The sequence below is a fragment of the Macaca mulatta genome, chromosome 3 (genome assembly GCF_049350105.2).
Source record: "Macaca mulatta isolate MMU2019108-1 chromosome 3, T2T-MMU8v2.0, whole genome shotgun sequence".
NCBI lineage: Eukaryota > Metazoa > Chordata > Mammalia > Primates > Cercopithecidae > Macaca > Macaca mulatta.
This window is the reverse complement of record NC_133408.1, coordinates 44893934-44913374: the sequence shown is the minus strand read 5'-3', so window position 1 is coordinate 44913374 and position 19441 is coordinate 44893934. Positions and strand designations below refer to the sequence as shown.

The 19441-nt window shown below is 43.6% G+C and overlaps 1 protein-coding gene across 4 annotated transcripts in view; it reads left to right on the top strand.

Moving 5' to 3' along the window:
* USP42 (ubiquitin specific peptidase 42) overlaps positions 1 to 19441 on the top strand; it is a 58500-nt gene that overhangs the window by 17121 nt on the left and 21938 nt on the right. For 2 of the 4 annotated variants that reach the window (XM_001090104.5, XM_028845117.2), the window contains exons 4-7: positions 13591 to 13701; positions 17155 to 17257; positions 18190 to 18257; positions 18975 to 19045. In XM_001090104.5, the coding sequence (XP_001090104.2) occupies positions 13591 to 13701; positions 17155 to 17257; positions 18190 to 18257; positions 18975 to 19045 (353 nt within the window). Of the gene's footprint in view, positions 1 to 7941; positions 8033 to 8988; positions 9090 to 13590; positions 13702 to 17154; positions 17258 to 18189; positions 18258 to 18974; positions 19046 to 19441 lie in introns of those variants that run through there. The other 2 variants (XM_028845120.2, XM_077996150.1) reach the window with 2 other exon arrangements.

The window sequence follows — 19441 nt, the reverse complement described above, 5'->3', positions numbered from 1 at the left end:
GTTGATATGTCGTGTGTCAATTTTTTTTTTTTTTTTTTTAAAGACAGGGTCTCACCTAGGCTGGAGTGCAGTGGTGCCATCATAGCTCACTGCACCCTCAACCTTCTGGGTTCAAGTGTTCCTCTCACCTCAGCTTCCCAAGTAGCTGACACTATAGACATGCACCACGATGCCTGGCTATTTTTTTTTTTTTTTTTTTTTTGAGACGGTCTTGCTCTGTTGCCATGCCAGAGTGCAGTAGTGCGATCTTGGCTGACTGCAACCTCCACCTCCTGGGTTCAGTCGATTCTCCTGCCTCAGCCTCCTGAGTAGCTGGGATTACAGGTGCACACCATCACACCCAGCTAATTTTTGTATTTTCAGTAGAGATGGGGTTTAACCATGTTGGCCAGGGTGGTCTCTATCTCCTGACCTTGTGATCTGCCCGCCTCAGCCTCCCAAAGTGCTGGGATTACAGGCATGAGTCACCGTGCCCAGCCTAATTTCCTTTTTTTAAATAGAGATAGGGTCTCGCTAAGTTGCTCAGGCTTGTCTCAAATTCCTGACTTCAAGACAGTTGCCTTGAACTCCTGGCACCCAGGCTAGTGTACAGTGGCATGCTCTTGGTTCACTGAAGCCTCCACCGTTCAAGTACAAGTGATTCTCGTACCTCAGCCTCCTGAACAGCTGGGATTACAGGCATGTGCCACCACACCTAATTTTTGTATTTTTTAGTAGTGATGGGGTTTTGCCCATGTTGGCTAGGCTGCTCTTGAACTCCTGACCTCAGGTGATCCACCCGCCTCGGCCTCCCAAAGTGCTGGGATTATAGGTCTGAGCCGCTGCACCTGACCTGTTATGCCCTCTTGATGAACTCACTTGGTTATCATTTATGAAATGACTCTTCGTCCCAAGTTATTTTCTTGGCTCTGAAATCTACTTCATCTGAGATAAATTTAGCCACCCCAAGCTGGGCATGATGGCTCATACCTATAATCCCAACACTTTGGGAGGCTGAGGCAGGAGGATGGGTTAAGCTAGGAGTTCTAGACCAGCCTGAGCTACATAATGAGACCCTGTCTGTATAAAACATTAAAAAATTAGCTGGGCACAGTGGTGTGCTTCTATCGTCTTAGCTACTCGGGAGGCTGAGGTGGGAGTATCACTTGAGCCAGGGAGTTGAAGGCTGTAGAGAGCTATGATTATACCACTGTACTCCAACCAGGGCAATAAAATGAGACCCTGTCTCAAAAATAAATAAATAAATAAGCCACTCCAGTTTTCTTTTTCATTTCTTTTTTCTTTTTCTTTTTCTTTTTTTTTTGAGGTAGAGTCTCACTTTGTCACCTATGCTGGAGTGCAGTGACACGATCTTGGCTCACTGCAAACTCTGCCTCCTGGGTTGAAGTGATTCTCCTGCCTCAGCCTCCCAAGTAGCTGGGATTACAGACATGTACCACCATGCCGGCTAACTATTGTATTTTTAGTAGAGTTGGGGTTTCACTATATTGGCCAGGCTGGTCTCGAAATCTTGACCTCAAGTGATCTGCCTGCCTCAGTCTCCCTAAATGCTGGGATTACAGGCATGAGCTACCATGCCCAGCCCACTCCAGTTTTCTTATGATTCATGTTAGCATGATATATTTTTTTCCATCTTTTTATCTTTAACCTATTTTTGTCTATATATTTAAAGTAGATTCCCCCCTACCTTTTTTTTTTTTGAGATGGAGTCTCGCTCTGTCACCCAGGCTGGAGTGCAGTGGCGTGATCTCGGCTCACTGCAACCTCTGCTTCCCGGGTTCAAGTGATTCTTCTGCCTCAGCCTCCTGAGTAGCTGGGACTACGGGTGCACACCACCACACCTGGCTAATTTTTGTATTTTTAGTAGAGATGGGGTTTCACCATATTGGCCAGGCTGGTCTCGAACTCCTGACCTCGTGATCTGCCTGCCTTGGCCTCCCAAAGTGCTGGGATTACAGGCGTGAGCCGCCGCGCCTGGCTAAAGTGAATTTCTTATACATAGCTTGTTAATTTGATCTTGCTTTTTATTGAGTAGTAGCCTCTGCCTTTTTTTTTGAGGCATTATACCTTTTACATTTAATGAGATTATTAGTATGATTGGGTTTAAATCTACCATCTTGCTGGTGTTTTTTTTTTCCTATTTGTCCCATTTATTCTTGGTTATCTTTTTTTTTTTTTTTTTTTTTTTTTTTTTTGAGACGGAGTCTCGCGCTGTCACCCAGGCTGGAGTGCAGTGGCCGGATCTCAGCTCACTGCAAGCTCCGCCTCCCGGGTTCACACCATTCTCCTGCCTCCACCTCCCAAGTAGCTGGGACTACAGGCGTCCGCCACCTCGGCCGGCTAGTTTTTTGTATTTTTTAGTAGAGACGGGGTTTCACCGTGTTAACCAGGATGGTCTCGATCTCCTGACCTCGTGATCCGCCCGTCTCGGCCTCCCAAAGTGCTGGGATTACAGGCTTGAGCCACCGCGCCCGGCTTGGTTATCTTTTAAAATCTTTTTTTTTCTGCCTTCTTTTGGATTGATATATTTTAATCTGCTTTATTGGCATATTTTTGATATTTTTTTCATGGTGATTACTTTAGGTTATATCTTTAACTTAACAGTTTACCTTCAAATAATAATCCACTTCTCAGGCTGGGCACCAGTGGCTCATGCCTGTAATCTCAGCACTTTGGGAGGCTGAGGCAGGCGGATCACTTGTGGTCAGAAATTCGAGACCAGCCTGGCCAACATGGCAAAACCCTGTCTCTACTAAAAATACAAAAATTAGCCAGCTATGGTGGCTCATGCCTGTAATCCCAGTTATTCAGGAGACTGAGGCAGGAGAATCACTTGAGCCCGGGAGTCATAGGTTTCAGTGAGCCGAAATTGTGCCATTGCACTCCAGCCTGGGCAACGGAGTGAGACTCCATCTCAAAAAAAAAAAAAAAACAAAACCAGGCTGGACGCAGTGGCTCACGCCTGTAATCCCAGCACTTTGAGAGGCTGAGGCTGGAGGATCACCTGAGGTTGGGAGTTCGAGACCAGCCTGGCCAATATGGTGAAACTTCGTCTCTACTGAAAATACAAAAAATTAGTCTGACGTGGTGGCAGGTGCCTGTCATCTCAGTTACTTGGGAGACTGAAGCGGGAGAATCACTTGAACCTGGGAAGCGGGGATTGCAGTGAGCCAAGAACGCACCACTGCAATCCAGCCTAGGCAACAAGAGCAAAACTCTGTCTCAAAACAAAAAACAAAACAAAACATAACAATATTCTGCTTCTCATGTAGTGTAAGAACATTTTGATAATATACTCCACCTTTCCTTTCCCATCTTTGTGCTATTGTTGTCATGCATTGTTGTATTATTTTTTCCTTTAAATTCATTTTAAAAGTTTTGTTTTAGATAGTTTAAAGCTTTCTAAAAATCGTTTCTATTTACCTACTTGTTTACCGTTTCCACTGCTTTTCATTCCTTTTTATGTATCCAGACTCCAGATTTCCATTTGGTATTTTTCCTTACTTTTTTTTTTTTTTTTTTTTTATGGGCAGGGATTATTTTACTTTGTTATTGATTTTCAGTGTTTTTTTTGTTTGTTTGTTTCGTTTTGTTTTTTTGGTTTGAAATGTCTTTATTTTGCTTTTTTAAAAAACTCAACATTTTATTTGGGGGTAACTGTAGATTCACATGCAGTTGTAAGAAATAATACAAAGAAATCCCATGTACCCTTACTGAACCTCCCCCAGTGATGATACTGTAATGGAATATCACAAGCACAGTAGTGACATTGATATGGTCAAGATACAGAGCATTTCCATCGCCTACAGAACCCATCATGTTTCCCTTTCCCAAGCCCACTTGTGTCCCTGCCTTCCCTTAGCCTCTGGTGACCACTAATTCTCCATTTCTATGATTTTGTCATTTCAACAATGTTACGTGAATTATATAGTATGTAATCTTTTGGAATTGGCTTTTTCACCTAGTGTAATTCTCTCAAGATTGATCCAGGTTGTTGCATGTATTAATTCTTTCATTGGTAGGTAGTATTTCATGGTATCCATACGCCACAGTGTCTTTTTTTTTTTTTTTTTTGAGACGGAGTCTTGCTCTGTTGTCCAGGCTGGAGTGCAGTGGCGCGATCTCGGCTCACTGCAGGCTCCACTTCCCAGGTTCAGGCCATTCTCCTGCCTCAGCCTCCCGAGTAGCTGGGACTACAGGCACCCGCCACCACACTCAGCTAATTTTTTTAATATTTTTAGTAGAGACAGGGTTTCACCATGTTAGCTAGGATGGTCTCAATCTCCTGACCTCGTGATCTGCCCGCCTTAACCTCCCAAAGTGCTGGGATTACAGGCCTGAGCCACCGTGCCCGGCCTGATAACGCCACACTTTAACTACTTTTACGTTAAAGGACACCCGGGTTGTTCTAGTTTTGGGATATGTGAGTGGAGCTGCAGTAAACACATCTGGGTTGTTTCTAGTTTTGGGATATCTTAAGTGGAGCTACGGTAAGCACATCCAGGTCGTTCCTAGTTTTGGGATATCTTGAGTGGAGCTGCGGTAAACACATCCGGGTTGTTACTAGTTTTGGGATATAGTGAGTGGAGCTGCTATAAACATGAGTGTATATAACTCTTTTTGTCAGCATGTCTTTATTTCTCTGGGATAAGTGCCCAGGACTGCAAATGCTGGGTTATATGGTAGTTGCATGTTTGATTTTATAAGAAACTGCCAAAGCAATATATGAGAGTTCCAGCTTCTCTGCATCCTTGCCAACATTTGCTGTTGTTACTAGTGTTCATTTTACCTGTACTGGTAGGTGTGTAGTGATAACTCATTGTGGCTTTCATTTGCATTTCCCTAATGCCTAAAGGTGTTGAACATCTTTTCATGTGCTTATTTGCCATCTGTTTGTGTTCTTTGGTGAAACGTGTCTGTATCTTTCCCTCATTTTCTATCAAGTTCTTTGTTGTTGTACTGTCAAGTTTTTAGGATGTGTGGTTTCCAAATATTTTCTCCCCATCTGTAAAATGTCTTCATCCACTTAGTGGATGTTTTACAGACAGAGGTTTTTAATTTTGGTGAAGTTCAATTGGTCAGCCTTTAATGGATTGTGCTTTTAGTGTCAAGTTTAAGATCTCTTTGCCTAGCTCTTGATCCTGCAGATTTTTTCCCGTAAGTTTTATTGTTTTATGTGTTACATTTAAGTCTGCGATCCATTTTGAGTTAATTTTTGTAGAAACTGTGAGGTTTAAGCTGAATTTTTTTTTCTGGATATCATTTGCTCCAGCGTCATTTTCTTGAAGAAGCTGTCTTTCCTCCATTGAATTGCTTTTGTATCTTTGTAATTAAAAAAAAAAAATCATTTGGGCATATTTGTGTGTCTGTCTCCAGGTTTCTATTGTTGTGATGATGTGTGTGTCTACCACTCTACACAAGTCCTTCTTACGGTAGTTATGTAGTAAGTCTTGTTCTCGGATAGAATGATTTCGTCCACTTTATTTTTCAAAATAGTTTCAGCTATTCTAGTTCCATTGCTTTTCATTACAAATTATAAAATAATCTTCTGTATACAAAATATTTTGCTGGGATTTTGCTAGGAAGTACACTAAGCTTGTGTCTTAATTTGGGGGGATTAACATCTTTACTATGTTCCTGAAGTCTATTTTATTCTTTATTAATTTAACCATTCCTGCTTTTTTTTGTTGTTGTTGGTTTCTTTGTTTTTGAGACAGAATCTTGTTCTGTGACCCAGGCTCGAGTGCATTGGTGTGATCATAGCTCACTGCATCCTCAAAATTTTGGTCTCAAGCTATCCTCCTGCCTCAGTCTTCCTATTAGCTTTGGACTACAGGCATGTCCCACCATGACCAGCTAATTTTTTTATTTTTTACTTTTGTAGAGATTTGGTCTCGCTGTGTTACCCAGGCTGGTCTCGAACTCCTAGCCTCAAGTGATCCTCCTGCCTTGGCCTCTGAAAGTGTTGGAATTACAGGTGTGCGCCACTGTGCCTGGCCTCTGCTTTTTTTTTTTTTTTTTTTCTTTGAGATGAGGTCTCACTCTGTCACCTGGGCTGGAGTGCAGTGGTGTGATCATGGCTCACTGCAGCCTCCAACTCCTGGGCTCTAGCAATCCTCCATCTCAGCATTTGGAGCAGTTGGGACCGCGGGTGTGCACCACCACGCCCAGATAAAATTTTTTCCCTGCTTTGTTTTGATGAATGCTTGCATGACATATCTTTTTCATCCTTTTACTTTCAGCCTGCCTGTATCATTACATTTGAAGTGAGTTTTTTTGTAAACAGCATATAGTTGGGTTGTGTTGTTCAATCCATTTTGTCAATCTGTGTCTTTTAACTATCTGCTACTCTAGGCTGGGTGTCCTTCACCCTCATTTGTTTAGGTGGTTTACCTTTAAGGTGGTTATTGATATTTTAAGACTTAAGGCTTATTCTACCATTTAATATTTTGTTTTTGGTTCTGTTCATTTTTGTATATCTTTGTTTTCTTACTCTTGCTTCTCTGTGGGTTACTTGAATACTTGAAAATATTTTTCAAAATTACATCATTTTGCTTTACTTGAGTCTATCTTTGTTTGGGGGTGAGTCGAGGACAGGGTCTCACTCTGTCACCTAGGCTGGAGTGTGGTTGCACGATCTCAGCTCGCTGCAGCCTCAATCTCCCAACCTCAAATGATCCTCCTGTCTCAGTCTCCCAAGTGGCTTGGACTACATACAGGTGTGTGCGACCGTGCCTGGCTAATTTTTATAGAGACAGGGTTTCACCATGTTGCCCAGGATGATCTCAAACTCCTGGGCTCAGGTGATCCGCCCGCCTCACGCTCCCAAAATGCTGGGATTACAGGCGTGTGCCACTGTGCCTGGAGCCTTTTTAGTGGTCACTTTTAGGGACCACATTTACACACACACAACTTACTACAGTTTACTGGTATTGTCATTTTACTAGTTTGAGGGAAGTATAGAAACATTACTTCCCTATGTCCTTTACTCTCCACTAGTTATAATTGTTTAAAAATGTTTCTTCTAGGCCGGGCGTGGTGGCTCATGCCTGTAATCCCAGCACTTTGGGAAGCCGAGGCAGGTGGATCACCTGAGGTCAGGAGTTCGAGACCAGCCTGGCCAACATGGCGAAACCCCATCTGTACTAAAAATACAAAAAATTAGTCGGGCATGGTGACAGACACCTGTCATCCCAGCTATTCGGGAGGCTGAGGGAGGAGAACCACCAGGAGGCAGAGATTGCAGTGAGCCAAGATCGTGCCACTGCACTCCAGGCTGGTCGACAAAGTGAGGCTCTGTCTAAAAAAAAAAAAAGACCAGGCCCGGTGGCTCACGCCTGTAATCCGAGCACTTTGGGAGGCCGGGGTGGGCGTCACCTAAGGTCAGGGGTTTAAGACCATCCTGGCCAACGTGGTGAAACCCCGTCTCTACTAAAAATACAAAAATTAGCCAGGTGTGGTGGCGTATGCCTGTAGTCCCAGCTACTTGGGAGGCTGAGGCAAGAGAATCACTTGAACCCAGGAGGCAGAGGTTGCAGTGAGCCAAGATCGTGCCATTGCACTCCAGCCTGGGTGACAGAGTGAGACTCTGTCTCAAAAAAAAAAAATTTTTTTTCTTCTGTATACATTTAGAACCATATCAGGCAATGTTGTAATTTTTGTTTGAGAGATTCTTAGTTCTCGGTATGATGAGTGATTTTCAGTTGAAAGCTGGATTTTAAAACAATTTATTTTTTTGAGTCAGGGTCTTACTCTGTTGTCCAGGCTGGAGTGCAGTGGTGTAATCATGGCTCACTGCAGCCCCCACCTCCTGGGCTCAAGCAGTCCTCTTGCCTCGGCCTCCCAAAGTGCTGGAATTGTAGGCATGAGCCACCACGCCTGGCCATGGATATTTTGGTATTATCTTATAAGACACTGAGTCTTATCTAACCTTTGTTTTAGCCAGCTTGCTCTGACACTGCTCTGGCAGAGGAAGTGATGTCAGATGGAGTAGAAGCCCACATTCCCCACTCAGCCTCCGTTGGCACCCCAGGTGGGAATTGGGGATCTTTGTCCCTGCTGGGTGGAAGTGGAAGTTCCTGCTCCCCACATGGTCTCCACGGACACTCCAGTAGGAGTGGTTTTGTTACCAATGAGTGACGGTGACAGTCCTGACTCTGACCCTCACCAGGGGCTGTGGAGGCCATAGTAGGGGAGAGTTGTAGAGGTGGCTTTTTACTATTGGATGGGTGGAAATCTGGGCTCCCCATGTGATTGTCACTAACAACATGGGGTGGGACAGGGTTTGTTCATACAGTATGGTTGCAAGTCCCAGCTCCTAGTCTGCTTTCTCTACCGTTAACCCAGTGTGGGTTAGGGTGCCTTGCTACAGCCTGTTGAGTGTAAGTCTAGGCTGTTTTCTTGGCTTTTGCTGGTGTAGGTAGAGGTGAGGCCATAGTTCTTCTGTGGTATTTGAATGTCTTTTGTATTCTTTTACGAGATGGTTGGTCAGGTGCAGCCACAAGAGGAGACACAGGAGAGGCTCAGGAAGACAAAGATTTTATGCTCACATGTCACACCATGCAGGGCCATGTGGTAAGGACCCCTGAGGGGTCAGGAAGCAGAAGACAGGAGCAAGGGGAAGGCATTATTGGCCAGAGCCTTCGTTGAGGTTTCCGTGGGAAAAGCAGGGTAGGGCATGGGGAAGAATTTGGGATTGGCTGGTTTGAATAATTTCAGTGGGCTCTGAGCCACAGGCGTGGCCCAGAGTTGCCTGGCACCTGGCCCTGAGATGGTTAGGGCAGAGGAGTGTTGCCTCCTGGGGTGCACAGGCAGGTGAATGGAGAAGGAAGGGCTCTGGATTGGTTAGTCTGTATAGCAAAGGCTTGCACGAACGCTGAGCCCTTTGCTACCTTTAAGAATTGGCTAGCCTGAGGGGCAGCCTCTTCCCAGCCAGAAAGATCTTTAGAATGTCAAAACATGATCATAATTCTTACACTTCCAGCAGTTTGGGAGGCAGAGGAGGGCAGATCACTTGAGCCCAGGAGTCCGAGACCAGCCTGGCCAACATGGTGAAACCCTGTCTCTACTGAAATACAAAAATTAGCCAGGTATGGTGGTGGGCGCCTGTAATCCCAGCTACTTGAGAGACGGATTGGGGGATCTCCTGAGCTTTGGGAGGTAGAGGCTGCAGTGAGCTGTGATCCCGCCACTGCAGTCCAGCCTGGGTGACAGAGTGAGATCCTGTCTCAAAAAACAACAACAACAACAAAAAAAAACAAACCAAGCATCATAACATACAGAAAAAAATACACACAGAAGCCGAAGTAGAGCGATGATTTCCAAAGGTTTCTGTCACACGAGGCTGCCCCTTCCTCCTCCTTTGGCTGGAGAGAGTGGGAAGGATTTTGCTGGGCTTGGTTGTCTGCAGTTGTTGGGGTTTCCAGGTTGCTGACTTCTTAGGTCCAAGTCTGACTAGAAGCAGCACAAAGATGGACTAGAAGAAGCACAAAGAAACCCCAGGGAACTCACCACCATGTCTTCTGAGGTCCCTAGCATGTCTCTTTCTCTACCTTTCACAGCCTTTTAAGGTTCGTTTTATATACAATGGTCAGGATTTGTTGTTGTACTTGGCAGGATGAATAGAAAACTACCTCTACTCTGTCTCCCAGAAGTGCTAGTCTCATGCTTGTTTTTGAACGATGTTTTCATGGGGTGTAGAATTCTATGTTAACATTATTTGTCTTTTTTGAGACAGGCTGTCACTCTCACCCAGGCTAGAGTGCAGTGGTGTGATACTATATAGCCTCAACCTCTTGGGCTCAAGTAATCCTCCCACCTCAACTTCCCGAGTAGCTGGGACTACAGGCATTGACCACCCTGCCTGGCTAATTTTTTGTAGAGACAGGATTTTGGCCATGTTGCCCAGGCTGGTCTCGAACTCCTAGGCTCAGGCGATCTACTTGGCCTCGGCTTCCCAAAGTGCTGAGATTACAGGGTAGCCACTACACCTGGCGTGTTCTTTTTCTTTTAATACTTGGAAGATATTATTCCGCTGTCTTCTGGCCTGTGCTGTGCCTGAAGTCTGTTGTTGGTTTTACCTTTGTTCCTATATACATAATGGTTTTTTGTTTTTGTCTTTGTTTCCTGTGTTTTTTTGAGACCGAGTTTCACTCGGTGGCGCAGGCCGGAGTGCAGTGGTACAATCTCAGCTCACTGCAACCCCGGCCTCCGGATTCAAGTGATTCTCCTGTCTCAGCCTCCCGAGTAGCTGGGATCACAGGCATGCACCACCATGCCCAGGTAATTTTTTGTATTTTTAGTAGAGACAGGGTTTCACCATGTTAGCCAGGCTGGTCTGGAACTCCTGACCTCTAATGATCCACCCGCCTCAGCCTCCCAGAGTGCTGGGATTACAGGCATGAGACACTGCACCAGCCTAAGTAATGTTTTCTTTGTTTGTTTGTTTTTTGAGATGGAGTTTCGCTCTGTTGCCTGGGCCGGAGTGCAGTGGCGCAATCTTGGCTCACTGCAACCTCTGCCTCCCTGGTTCACGCCATTCTCCTGCCTCAGCCTCCTGAGTAGCTGGGACCATAGGCGGCCGCCACCACGCCCGGCTAATTTTTTTTTTTGTATTTTTAGTAGAGACGGGGTTTCACCGTGTTAGCCAAGATAGATCTCCTGACCTTGTGATCTGCCTGCCTCGGCCTCCCAAAGTGCTGGGGTTACAGGCGTGAGCCACCGCACCCAGCCCAGCCTACGTAATGTTTTTATCTCCAGTGCTTTTAAGATTTTTATCACTGGTTGTAAGCAGTGGGGCTTTGTGTAGTTTTCTTCATGTTTCTACTACTGGAATTTGTTGAGGTTCTTAGATCTGTACATGTATTATTTCTGTCAAATTTTGACAACTTTCAGTGACTTTTGAAAACTTAACTTTTTTGGTGTAAGTTTCCCTTGAATATTAATATAGACTCAAGTGAACTGACAGCTCAGTCAGGATACGAAACCGTGCCTCTTCCCAAAAACCTCCCTTGTGCTTTTCCTTTGTAGATAATTGTTAGTTCTTGAAATATTTATGCTGTCCTTTTACCTTCAGGCTCTAATGACGTATATCGGGGCAACGTAAAATTGTCCCTTAGCTTACTGGTACTCTGTGTTGTTGTTTTGAGATTTGTTCTTTTTATGTTTTATTATGGATATTTTCTACCCATAATGAGTATCTTCAGGTTCACTAATCTTTTCTTATATGGTGTCTAATCTGTTATTAATCACATCTGGTGTTTTTGTTATTGTTTGTTTTTGTTTTTTTGAGACAGGGTCTTACTCTGTCGCCCAGGCTGGAGTGCAGTGGCGCTATCACAGCTTACTGCAGCCGCCAACTGCTGGGCTCAGGTGGTCCTCCCATCCCACATCAGCCTCTGGAGTAGCTGAGACTGCAAGCATGTGCCACCACACCTGGCTAATTTTTGTATTTTTAGTAGAGATGGGGTTTTGCTGTGTTGCCCAGGCTGGTCTCAAACTCCTGGGCTCAAGCGGTCCGCCTGCGTCAGCCTCCCGAAGTGCTGGGATGACTGGCATGAGCCACCGCACCTGGTGCATCTGATGTATTTTTCATCCCACAGATTCTACTGTTCATGTGTATAAGTAGATTTGCATCTATTTCCATGTTTCTTCTTAATGTGTTCTTCCATTTTTCATTTCCTTGAACATAGGAATATATTTGTAATATCTTTTTTAAAGTTATTGTCTTCCGATTATATTTTCTGTGTTATTTCTGGGTTTTTTTCTATTTATTTTCTCCTTGTTACTGGTCATTCCTGCATCTTTGCGTGCCTTGTACTGTTTGATTGGATGCCAGACAGAATGAATTTTATGTTGTTGGGTGCTGAGATTTTTGTATCTCTTAAAAAGTATTTTTGAGCTTTATTGCAGGACAAAGTTAATTGGAAATAGTTTGATCCTTTTGTGGTGTTTTAAGCATTATTAGGTACATCTGGGCAGCCTTTAGTCAGGTAGTTCCTCAGGCTCGGTGCTGTCGACACTTCGGGTAATTCTTTGTTGTGAGGGGCTGTCCTGTGCATTTGAGGCTGTTTAGCAGCATCCCTGGCATCTGCCCACTAGATGCCGTAGCACCACTTAACATGTGCTAAGAATGAGTTTTACGTTTTTAGAAAGTTGTAAAAAAAGATATGCCATAGAGACCACCATCTGTGGCCAGCAACGCCAGAGTATTTACACAGAGATTATTTTCTTTTTTCTTTTCTTTCTCTGTTTTTTGAGCCAGGGTCTCGCTCTGTTGCCCAGGCTGTAGTGCAGTGGTGTGATCACAGCTTATTGCAGCCTCAACCTCCCTGGGGTCAGGTGATCCTCCTACCTCAGCCTCCTGGATAGTGGGGATTACAGGCTTATGCCACCACACTGGGCTAATTTTCTTTTTATTTTTTGTAGAGACAGGGTTTGACCATCTTGCCCAGGCTAGTCTCAAACTCTTGGCCCCAAGAGATGCACCCACCTCGGCCTCCCGGAGTGCTGAGATGATAGGCATGAGCCATGGTGTATGGCCTGCACAGTGATGTCTAATCCCTGCTGTAGGAGACATTCTTTTAGCATTTGAGATAAATGGTGGTATGAGGGGAAAAACCTTGCTTTTCCAGTATAGAGAGTAGCTAGGATCACTGGCTTTCAAATTTGAAAGAGTATGATTTGAATCCAATTATGTGTCTGTCACATAATAACTCTTTGACATTGTGCAAATTTTTAAACTCTCATAGCCTTTTTCCTTTCTTGTGAAAGAAAGCTAATGTGTACTTATCACTTAGGTTTGTTAGAAAAGTAAATGAGGCCAGGGCGGTGGCTCACACCTGTAATCCCAGTACTTTGGGAGGCCGAGGTGGGTGGATTGCGTGAGGTCAGGAGTTCGAGGCCAGCCTGGCTAACATGATGAAACCCCATCTCTACTAAAAATACAAAAAAAAAAATTAACCGGGCGTGGTGGCCCATACCTGTAGTCCCAGCTACTTGGGAGACTGAGGCAGGCAAATCGCTTGGACCCAGGAGGCAGAGGTTGCTGTGAGCCAAGGTCGCGCCACTGCACTCCAGCCTGGGCAACAGAGTGAAACTCCATCTCAAAAAAAAAAAAAAAAAAAAGGCCGGGCGCGGTGGCTCAAGCCTGTAATCCCAGCACTTTGGGAGGCCGAGATGGGCGGATCACGAGGTCAGGAGATCGAGACTATCCTGGCTAACCCCTTGAAACCCCGTCTCTACTAAAAAATACAAAAAACTAGCGGGGCAAGGTGGCGGGCGCCTGCAGTCCCAGCTACTCGGGAGGCTGAGGCAGGAGAATGGTGTAAACCTGGGAGGCGGAGCTTGCAGTGAGCTGAGATCCGGCCACTGCACTCCAGCCTGGGTGACAGAGCGAGACTCCGTCTCAAAAAAAAAAAAAAAAAAAGAACAAAGAAAAGTAAATGAAAATGTATAAAAGTAGATAGCTCAAGGCATGCATATAGCAGCTATTATTTCATTTCAGGTAGTGTGCCCCTGATTTGTCATTAGCCTTGATGTGTGTATATAGTTGTATTTTGCTAATTTGGAGGATTATCATCTATCTTTCAGGTCATGCAGAAGGCTTTTGTATGATGTGTACAATGCAAGCACATATTACCCAGGCACTCAGTAATCCTGGGGACGTTATTAAACCAATGTTTGTCATCAATGAGATGCGGCGTAAGTATTAACTATTGTAGTTTTATATTTGTATTTATTACCTATTCTTTTTTTTTTTTTTTTTTTTGAGACAGAGTCTTGCTCTGTCGCCTAGGCTGGAGCATAGTGGCGCTATCTCGGCTCACTGCAGCCTCCACCTCCCAGGTTCAAACGATTCTCCTGTCTCAGCCTCTCAAGTAGCTGGGATCACAGGCGTGCACCACTATGCCAGGCTAATTTTGTATTTTTAGTACGGATGGGGTTTCTCCATGTTGGTCAGGCTGGTCTCGAACTCCTGACCTCAGGTGACCCACCTGCCTCCGCCTCCCAAAGTGCTGGGATTACAGGTGTGAGCCATCACACCCGGCCTATTACCTAGTTATTCTTAATGTCCAACTGGTGAAAAACCGAACCCCTCATGTATTAGAAAACAATTATATTTTGTCATGCGTGACTGTGTCTTCAATAACAAATTTTTAGTAAAGCATTTGCTATATAAACACATTTTGAAACTTTAAAGCAAAAGATGACAATATATTAAAGACTATTCAATTTAACAAATTTTAAACTATTAAAAATCAATATGTTAAAATAATTGGTAAGTTTTATAGTGTTTTTTGCTGTGACACTTGGATTTCTATACTGAGTAATACTAATTCTGATATTGTCTCACAGGTTTTTGTAAACAGTTTTTAGTTTCAGTTTGGTGAATGAATATTATACTATACAGTGACAGAAATTGTCAAAATAAAGTTAATTAGGCTACTCTGGACACACTGCCTGTGGATTAGCCCTGCTCTGCAAGCAGCAGTAAAAATAAATAAATAAATAAGGTTAATTCTGTTTTTTCTTTTGTTTTGTTTTGTTTTGTTTTGTTTTTTGAGACGGAGTCTCGCTCTGCCGCCCAGGCTGGAGTGCAGTGGCCGGATCTCAGCTCACTGCAAGCTCCGCCTCCCGGGTTCACGCCATTCTCCTGCCTCAGCCTCCCGAGTAGCTGGGACTACAGGCGCCCGCCACAGCGCCCGGCTAGTTTTTTGTATTTTTTAGTAGAGACGGGGTTTCACCGTGTTAGCCAGGATGGTCTCGATCTCCTGACCTCGTGATCCGCCCGTCTCGGCCTCCCAAAGTGCTGGGATTACAGGCTTGAGCCACCGCGCCCGGCCTGTTTTGTTTCTTTAGGTGAGACTGTGTCTCACTATTTTGCCCAGGTGACTCTTGAACTAGCTCAAGTGATCCTCCTGCCCCAGTTGAATAGCTGGGATTACATATGTGCACCACGGTGCCCAACTTAATTACAGTCTTAAAAGAATATATACTCAGAGCTTAGCAAATTTGTGGATAAATTTTACTTTTTTCTATTTAATTTTTAAATTTTAAATGGACAGGTGCATGAAATTTTCTTACATACTTTCTGTGTATTTTTGCAGTACACTTTTACATCATGTTAATTAAGTGAGTTGGAATAAAAAATGCATACAAACAAAACTATAACTCTTAATCTGGCATCTAACTGGGTAATTATAGGGATGTGAAATTATACAGTAACAAACTGTAATCTTTTTGCCTAAGAAGCCACTGAAGATTAAAGAGGTCTTATATTGGTCCTTGGCATTATTGATAGACCACAACAGACAAGTCAAAAACCTTTGAAATGTTGTTGAAGCCTGGCAAAATTTAGCCAGGGAGGTTTGGATTGTTTATACATGTATGCATTCATTCATTCATTTATTCATTCATTTGAGACAGAGTCTTGCTCTGTCGCCCTGCCTGGAGTGCAGTGGCACGAGGCTCACTACAACCTCTGCCCCTCGGGTTCAAGTGATTCTCCTGCCTCAGCCTCCCAGGTAGCTGGGATTACAGGTGTGCACCACCACACCTGGCTAATTTTGTAGTTTTAGTGGAGACAAGGTTTCACCTTGTTGGCCAGGCTGGTCTTGAACTCCTGACCTCAGGTGATCCACCCACCTTGGCTTCCCAAAGTACAGGGATTACAGACATGAGCCACCGTGCCTGGCTATTTATCATATATTTATTTATTTGTTTTTATTTATTTATTTTTGAGATGGAGTCTCGCTCTGTCGCCCAGGCTGGAGTACAGTGGTGCGATCTTGGCTCACTGCAACCTCCGCCTCCCGGGTTCCAGCGATTCTCCAGCGTCAGCCTCCTGAGTAGCTGGGACTACAGGTGTGTGCCATTGCGCCCGGCTAATTTTGTGTATTTTTAGTAGAGACGGAGTTCCACCATGTTAGCCAGGATGGCCTCGATATCCTGACCTCATGATTCACCCGCCTCTGCCTCCCAAAGTGCTGAGATTACAGGCGTGAGCCACCACTCCTGACCACGTATATTTATTTTTATGCATACTTATATAGCAGGCATGACTAACATTTTTAAACCTAGTCTTTTAAGAAAATGTCATTGCTGTGTGTGTGTGTGTGTGTATGTATGTGTATGTGTGTATCCACTGATACACACATGGTTAAATCATGAAATTGTCAGGTTTGTAGGTCTAAACTGGTGGAGTGTTGGCAGTTTCATATGATTTAAGCTGGAACATTTTATACCTTCATACACATGTAAAATTCAGTGTATATGTTTTAGTGTGATATTGCTTATACTTTTGTGTTAATTTTTTATTATAATTTTAAAAATAATTTGGTCTTGTAGCTGTGTAATCAATTAGAAACAGGACTGAAATGTTTCTCTGCACCTGCAAATATAAGTTCTTCTGTGGGTCATTGGGATAGAATTAGATAGGTTGGGATATTTATGTTTTGAATGGATTCTCTATTATAGAGATGTAGCACCAATTTAAAATCACCAACATAACATTTTGGACAAACTTGAGACAAAACAGCCAGTTTATTCAAGTGTAACTTTATTAACTTGCTAAAAACATGAGTCACTCTGTAGCTACTCTCTAGACTCTCAGAAACTCTAGCTGCTGTGGACTTTTAATGGTGTAAAGCAGGAGTCCCTAACCGCTGGGCTGTGGACTGGTACCTGATGTGGCCTGTTGGGAACTGGGCCACACAGCAGGACGTGAGCAGCAGGTGAGCATTCCCACCTGAGCTCTGCCTCCTGTCAGATCAGTGACCGCGTTAGATTCTCATAGCAGCGCAAACCCTGTTGTGAACTGTGCATGCATGGGATCCAGGTTGCACGCTCCTTAGGAGAATCTCGTGCCTGATGATCTGAGCTGGAACAGTTTCATCCCAACCCCCTCTTTTGGTCTGTGGAAAAATTGTCTTCCATGAAACCAGTCCCTGGTGCCGAAACGGTTGGGGATTCTGGTCTAAAGGGCCTGATCCTGCTTATAGCTTATGTTAGTGGCTTATGTTAGTGCTATTTCCTCATAAAATAAGTATTTGGGAGTTTTCCAATCAACATATTATTGTAAGATATATTTTGGGGGGTACAACTTAGGCTTATTATGTGTAATGATAAAACCTTGTCTTTACTGAAATTTTACAGGTATAGCTAGGCACTTCCGTTTTGGAAACCAGGAAGATGCCCATGAATTCCTTCAATACACTGTTGATGCTATGCAAAAAGCATGCTTGAATGGCAGCAATAAGTAAGTACAACAAAGCGCCAGCCATTTCTTCATTTGGGATCTCCAGTTGTAATTTATTCTTACCAGAATTCATTTTCACCTTTTTTGTTGGAAGCACACAGAACTATGTTCACTTTACCTTTTGGCTTTGCTCTGCCTCTTCCTTAGGTGATGTGCATTAGTTTTAAATGGTTGAAATTTACAGATGTATCTTACTGTAACAGTTTGAGTTTGCTCAGTCATAGATGTCAGGAAATAAACATTGGTCTTGCAGCTGTTTAATTTCTGATTATCAGCAGACGTCTGCAAATCTCAAACTAGCTGCTTCTCCTTTTTAGTTGTGCCTGACGTATTCTTTTCTCTGCTGCCCTCCAACCTGTATTTATTTCCTGAACCCCCACCCCAATCAGTTACTGATTCCTGTACTTTATTCCTTAAAATCTAAACTCACGAGGAAGAACGAGGAGATGGTTCGATAATGCATCCTAAGCCGCTTGGTGCTGTCTGAACACACCTGGTAGATCTCCCTCTGTATTCTCCCTGCCCCAGCACCGCTCTGTCTAGGCCCTCATCATCCGGGTGGTGACAGACTTGGGTCGGAGGAAGACTCTTTGCCTTTTCCGCCTCTGCTCCCTTTCCTCCCGCACAGGCCGCAGCCCCTGGAGGCTGCTGTCTTCCTGCTTCAGGACCAGACTCCTGCCTTGCTTCCCAAGTCCCTTCTTGACAGACACAGCTCCCACAGCTCTGCCTCTCCTCCCACCACTCCCAGACCTCCCTGTGTTCTGGCCAGGCAGGGATGCTCTTGGGCTGCCACATGTGCCATCCTTTTATTTTCCATGGCTATCCTGTTAGAATTCTTGATCTTTGTAAGCTCACATGTGTTTGAAATCTGGTCACAGCATCTGGAGTTTTTGCAAAGCTCCTCTCTCATGTCACTGTTCGATGTTTTTCAGATTGGACAGACACACCCAGGCCACCACTCTCGTTTGTCAGATATTTGGAGGATACCTAAGATCTAGAGGTAAGCTTTTGCTTATAAGTTGATAAAATGATACACGCATGTGGTTAAAAAATAGTAAAAGTTGGACAGTGTTAGTCCTGCTAGGAAGGAAGGAAAAGTACTTCTCTCCAGCCCAGATTCTCATTCCTTTTACCCAAAGGCAACCCTGGTGCCAGGTTGTAGTAAATCCTTCTTGTAGTTTCCTGTGCATGAACAAACTGGGAGCATACTGTGTGCACTGCTTCCATTTGTCTCTTCGTATTAGGAGTCTTTTACATTTCAGCACACAGGCCTAACAGCCTTCGACAGTTGCAGTAGTGTTCCTTTGATTTTAGTCCCCTGTCGATGGGGATTTAGGTTATTTGTGTTTTGTTGTTCATGGAGCATCCGTACACATATGCTTTCTGTCTGGGTAAAAGTATATATGTATGATGAATTCTTAGTATTAGAATTTCTGGATCACAGGGAGTGTGTATTATAAATTTTAATTCTGTCACCTTGTCCTTCTAAAAGGTTATCCCAGTTTTGATTCTAACCAATAGTATATGAGGGTCAAATTCATTACACTTTTCACCCATATTATGAGTAGTATTAATTTAAAACTTTTTTTTGTTCAACTGATAGAAAAATTACAGGTAAAAAATTTTAAATTTCAAAATTGTATTTTGTCATTTCAATAGTTGATGTTGCTGTAATGATTATACTTTGCTCATCTTTTGCATTTTATTTTTATTTCAGTCAAATGTTTAAATTGCAAGGGCGTTTCAGATACTTTTGATCCATATCTTGATATAACATTGGAGATAAAGGTAAATTTCATAATTATGCGAGTAATTACATTTTTAAAATAAGTCATATAACTATAGTTCATTTGTAATTTAGACTACTTGTTAGAGAATATAAATTGAAAAATTCAATATGCTAAGATTTCATTTGGAGGGATTATTCAAGCTTTGTAGTAAGCATCATGAAAAACTTTTAAAAGTTGTTTTTATTACTCTTTGAATTTTCTTTTTCTTTTTGTCTTTTTCTTTCTTTTTTTTTTTTGAGACGGAATTGCACTGTGTCGCCCAGGCTGGAATACAGTGGTGTGATTTCGGCTCACTGCAACCTCTGCCTCCAGGGTTCAAGTGATTCTTTTGCCTCACCCTCCCGAGTAGCTGGGACTATAGGCACACGCCACCGTGCCCAGCTAATTTTTGTAT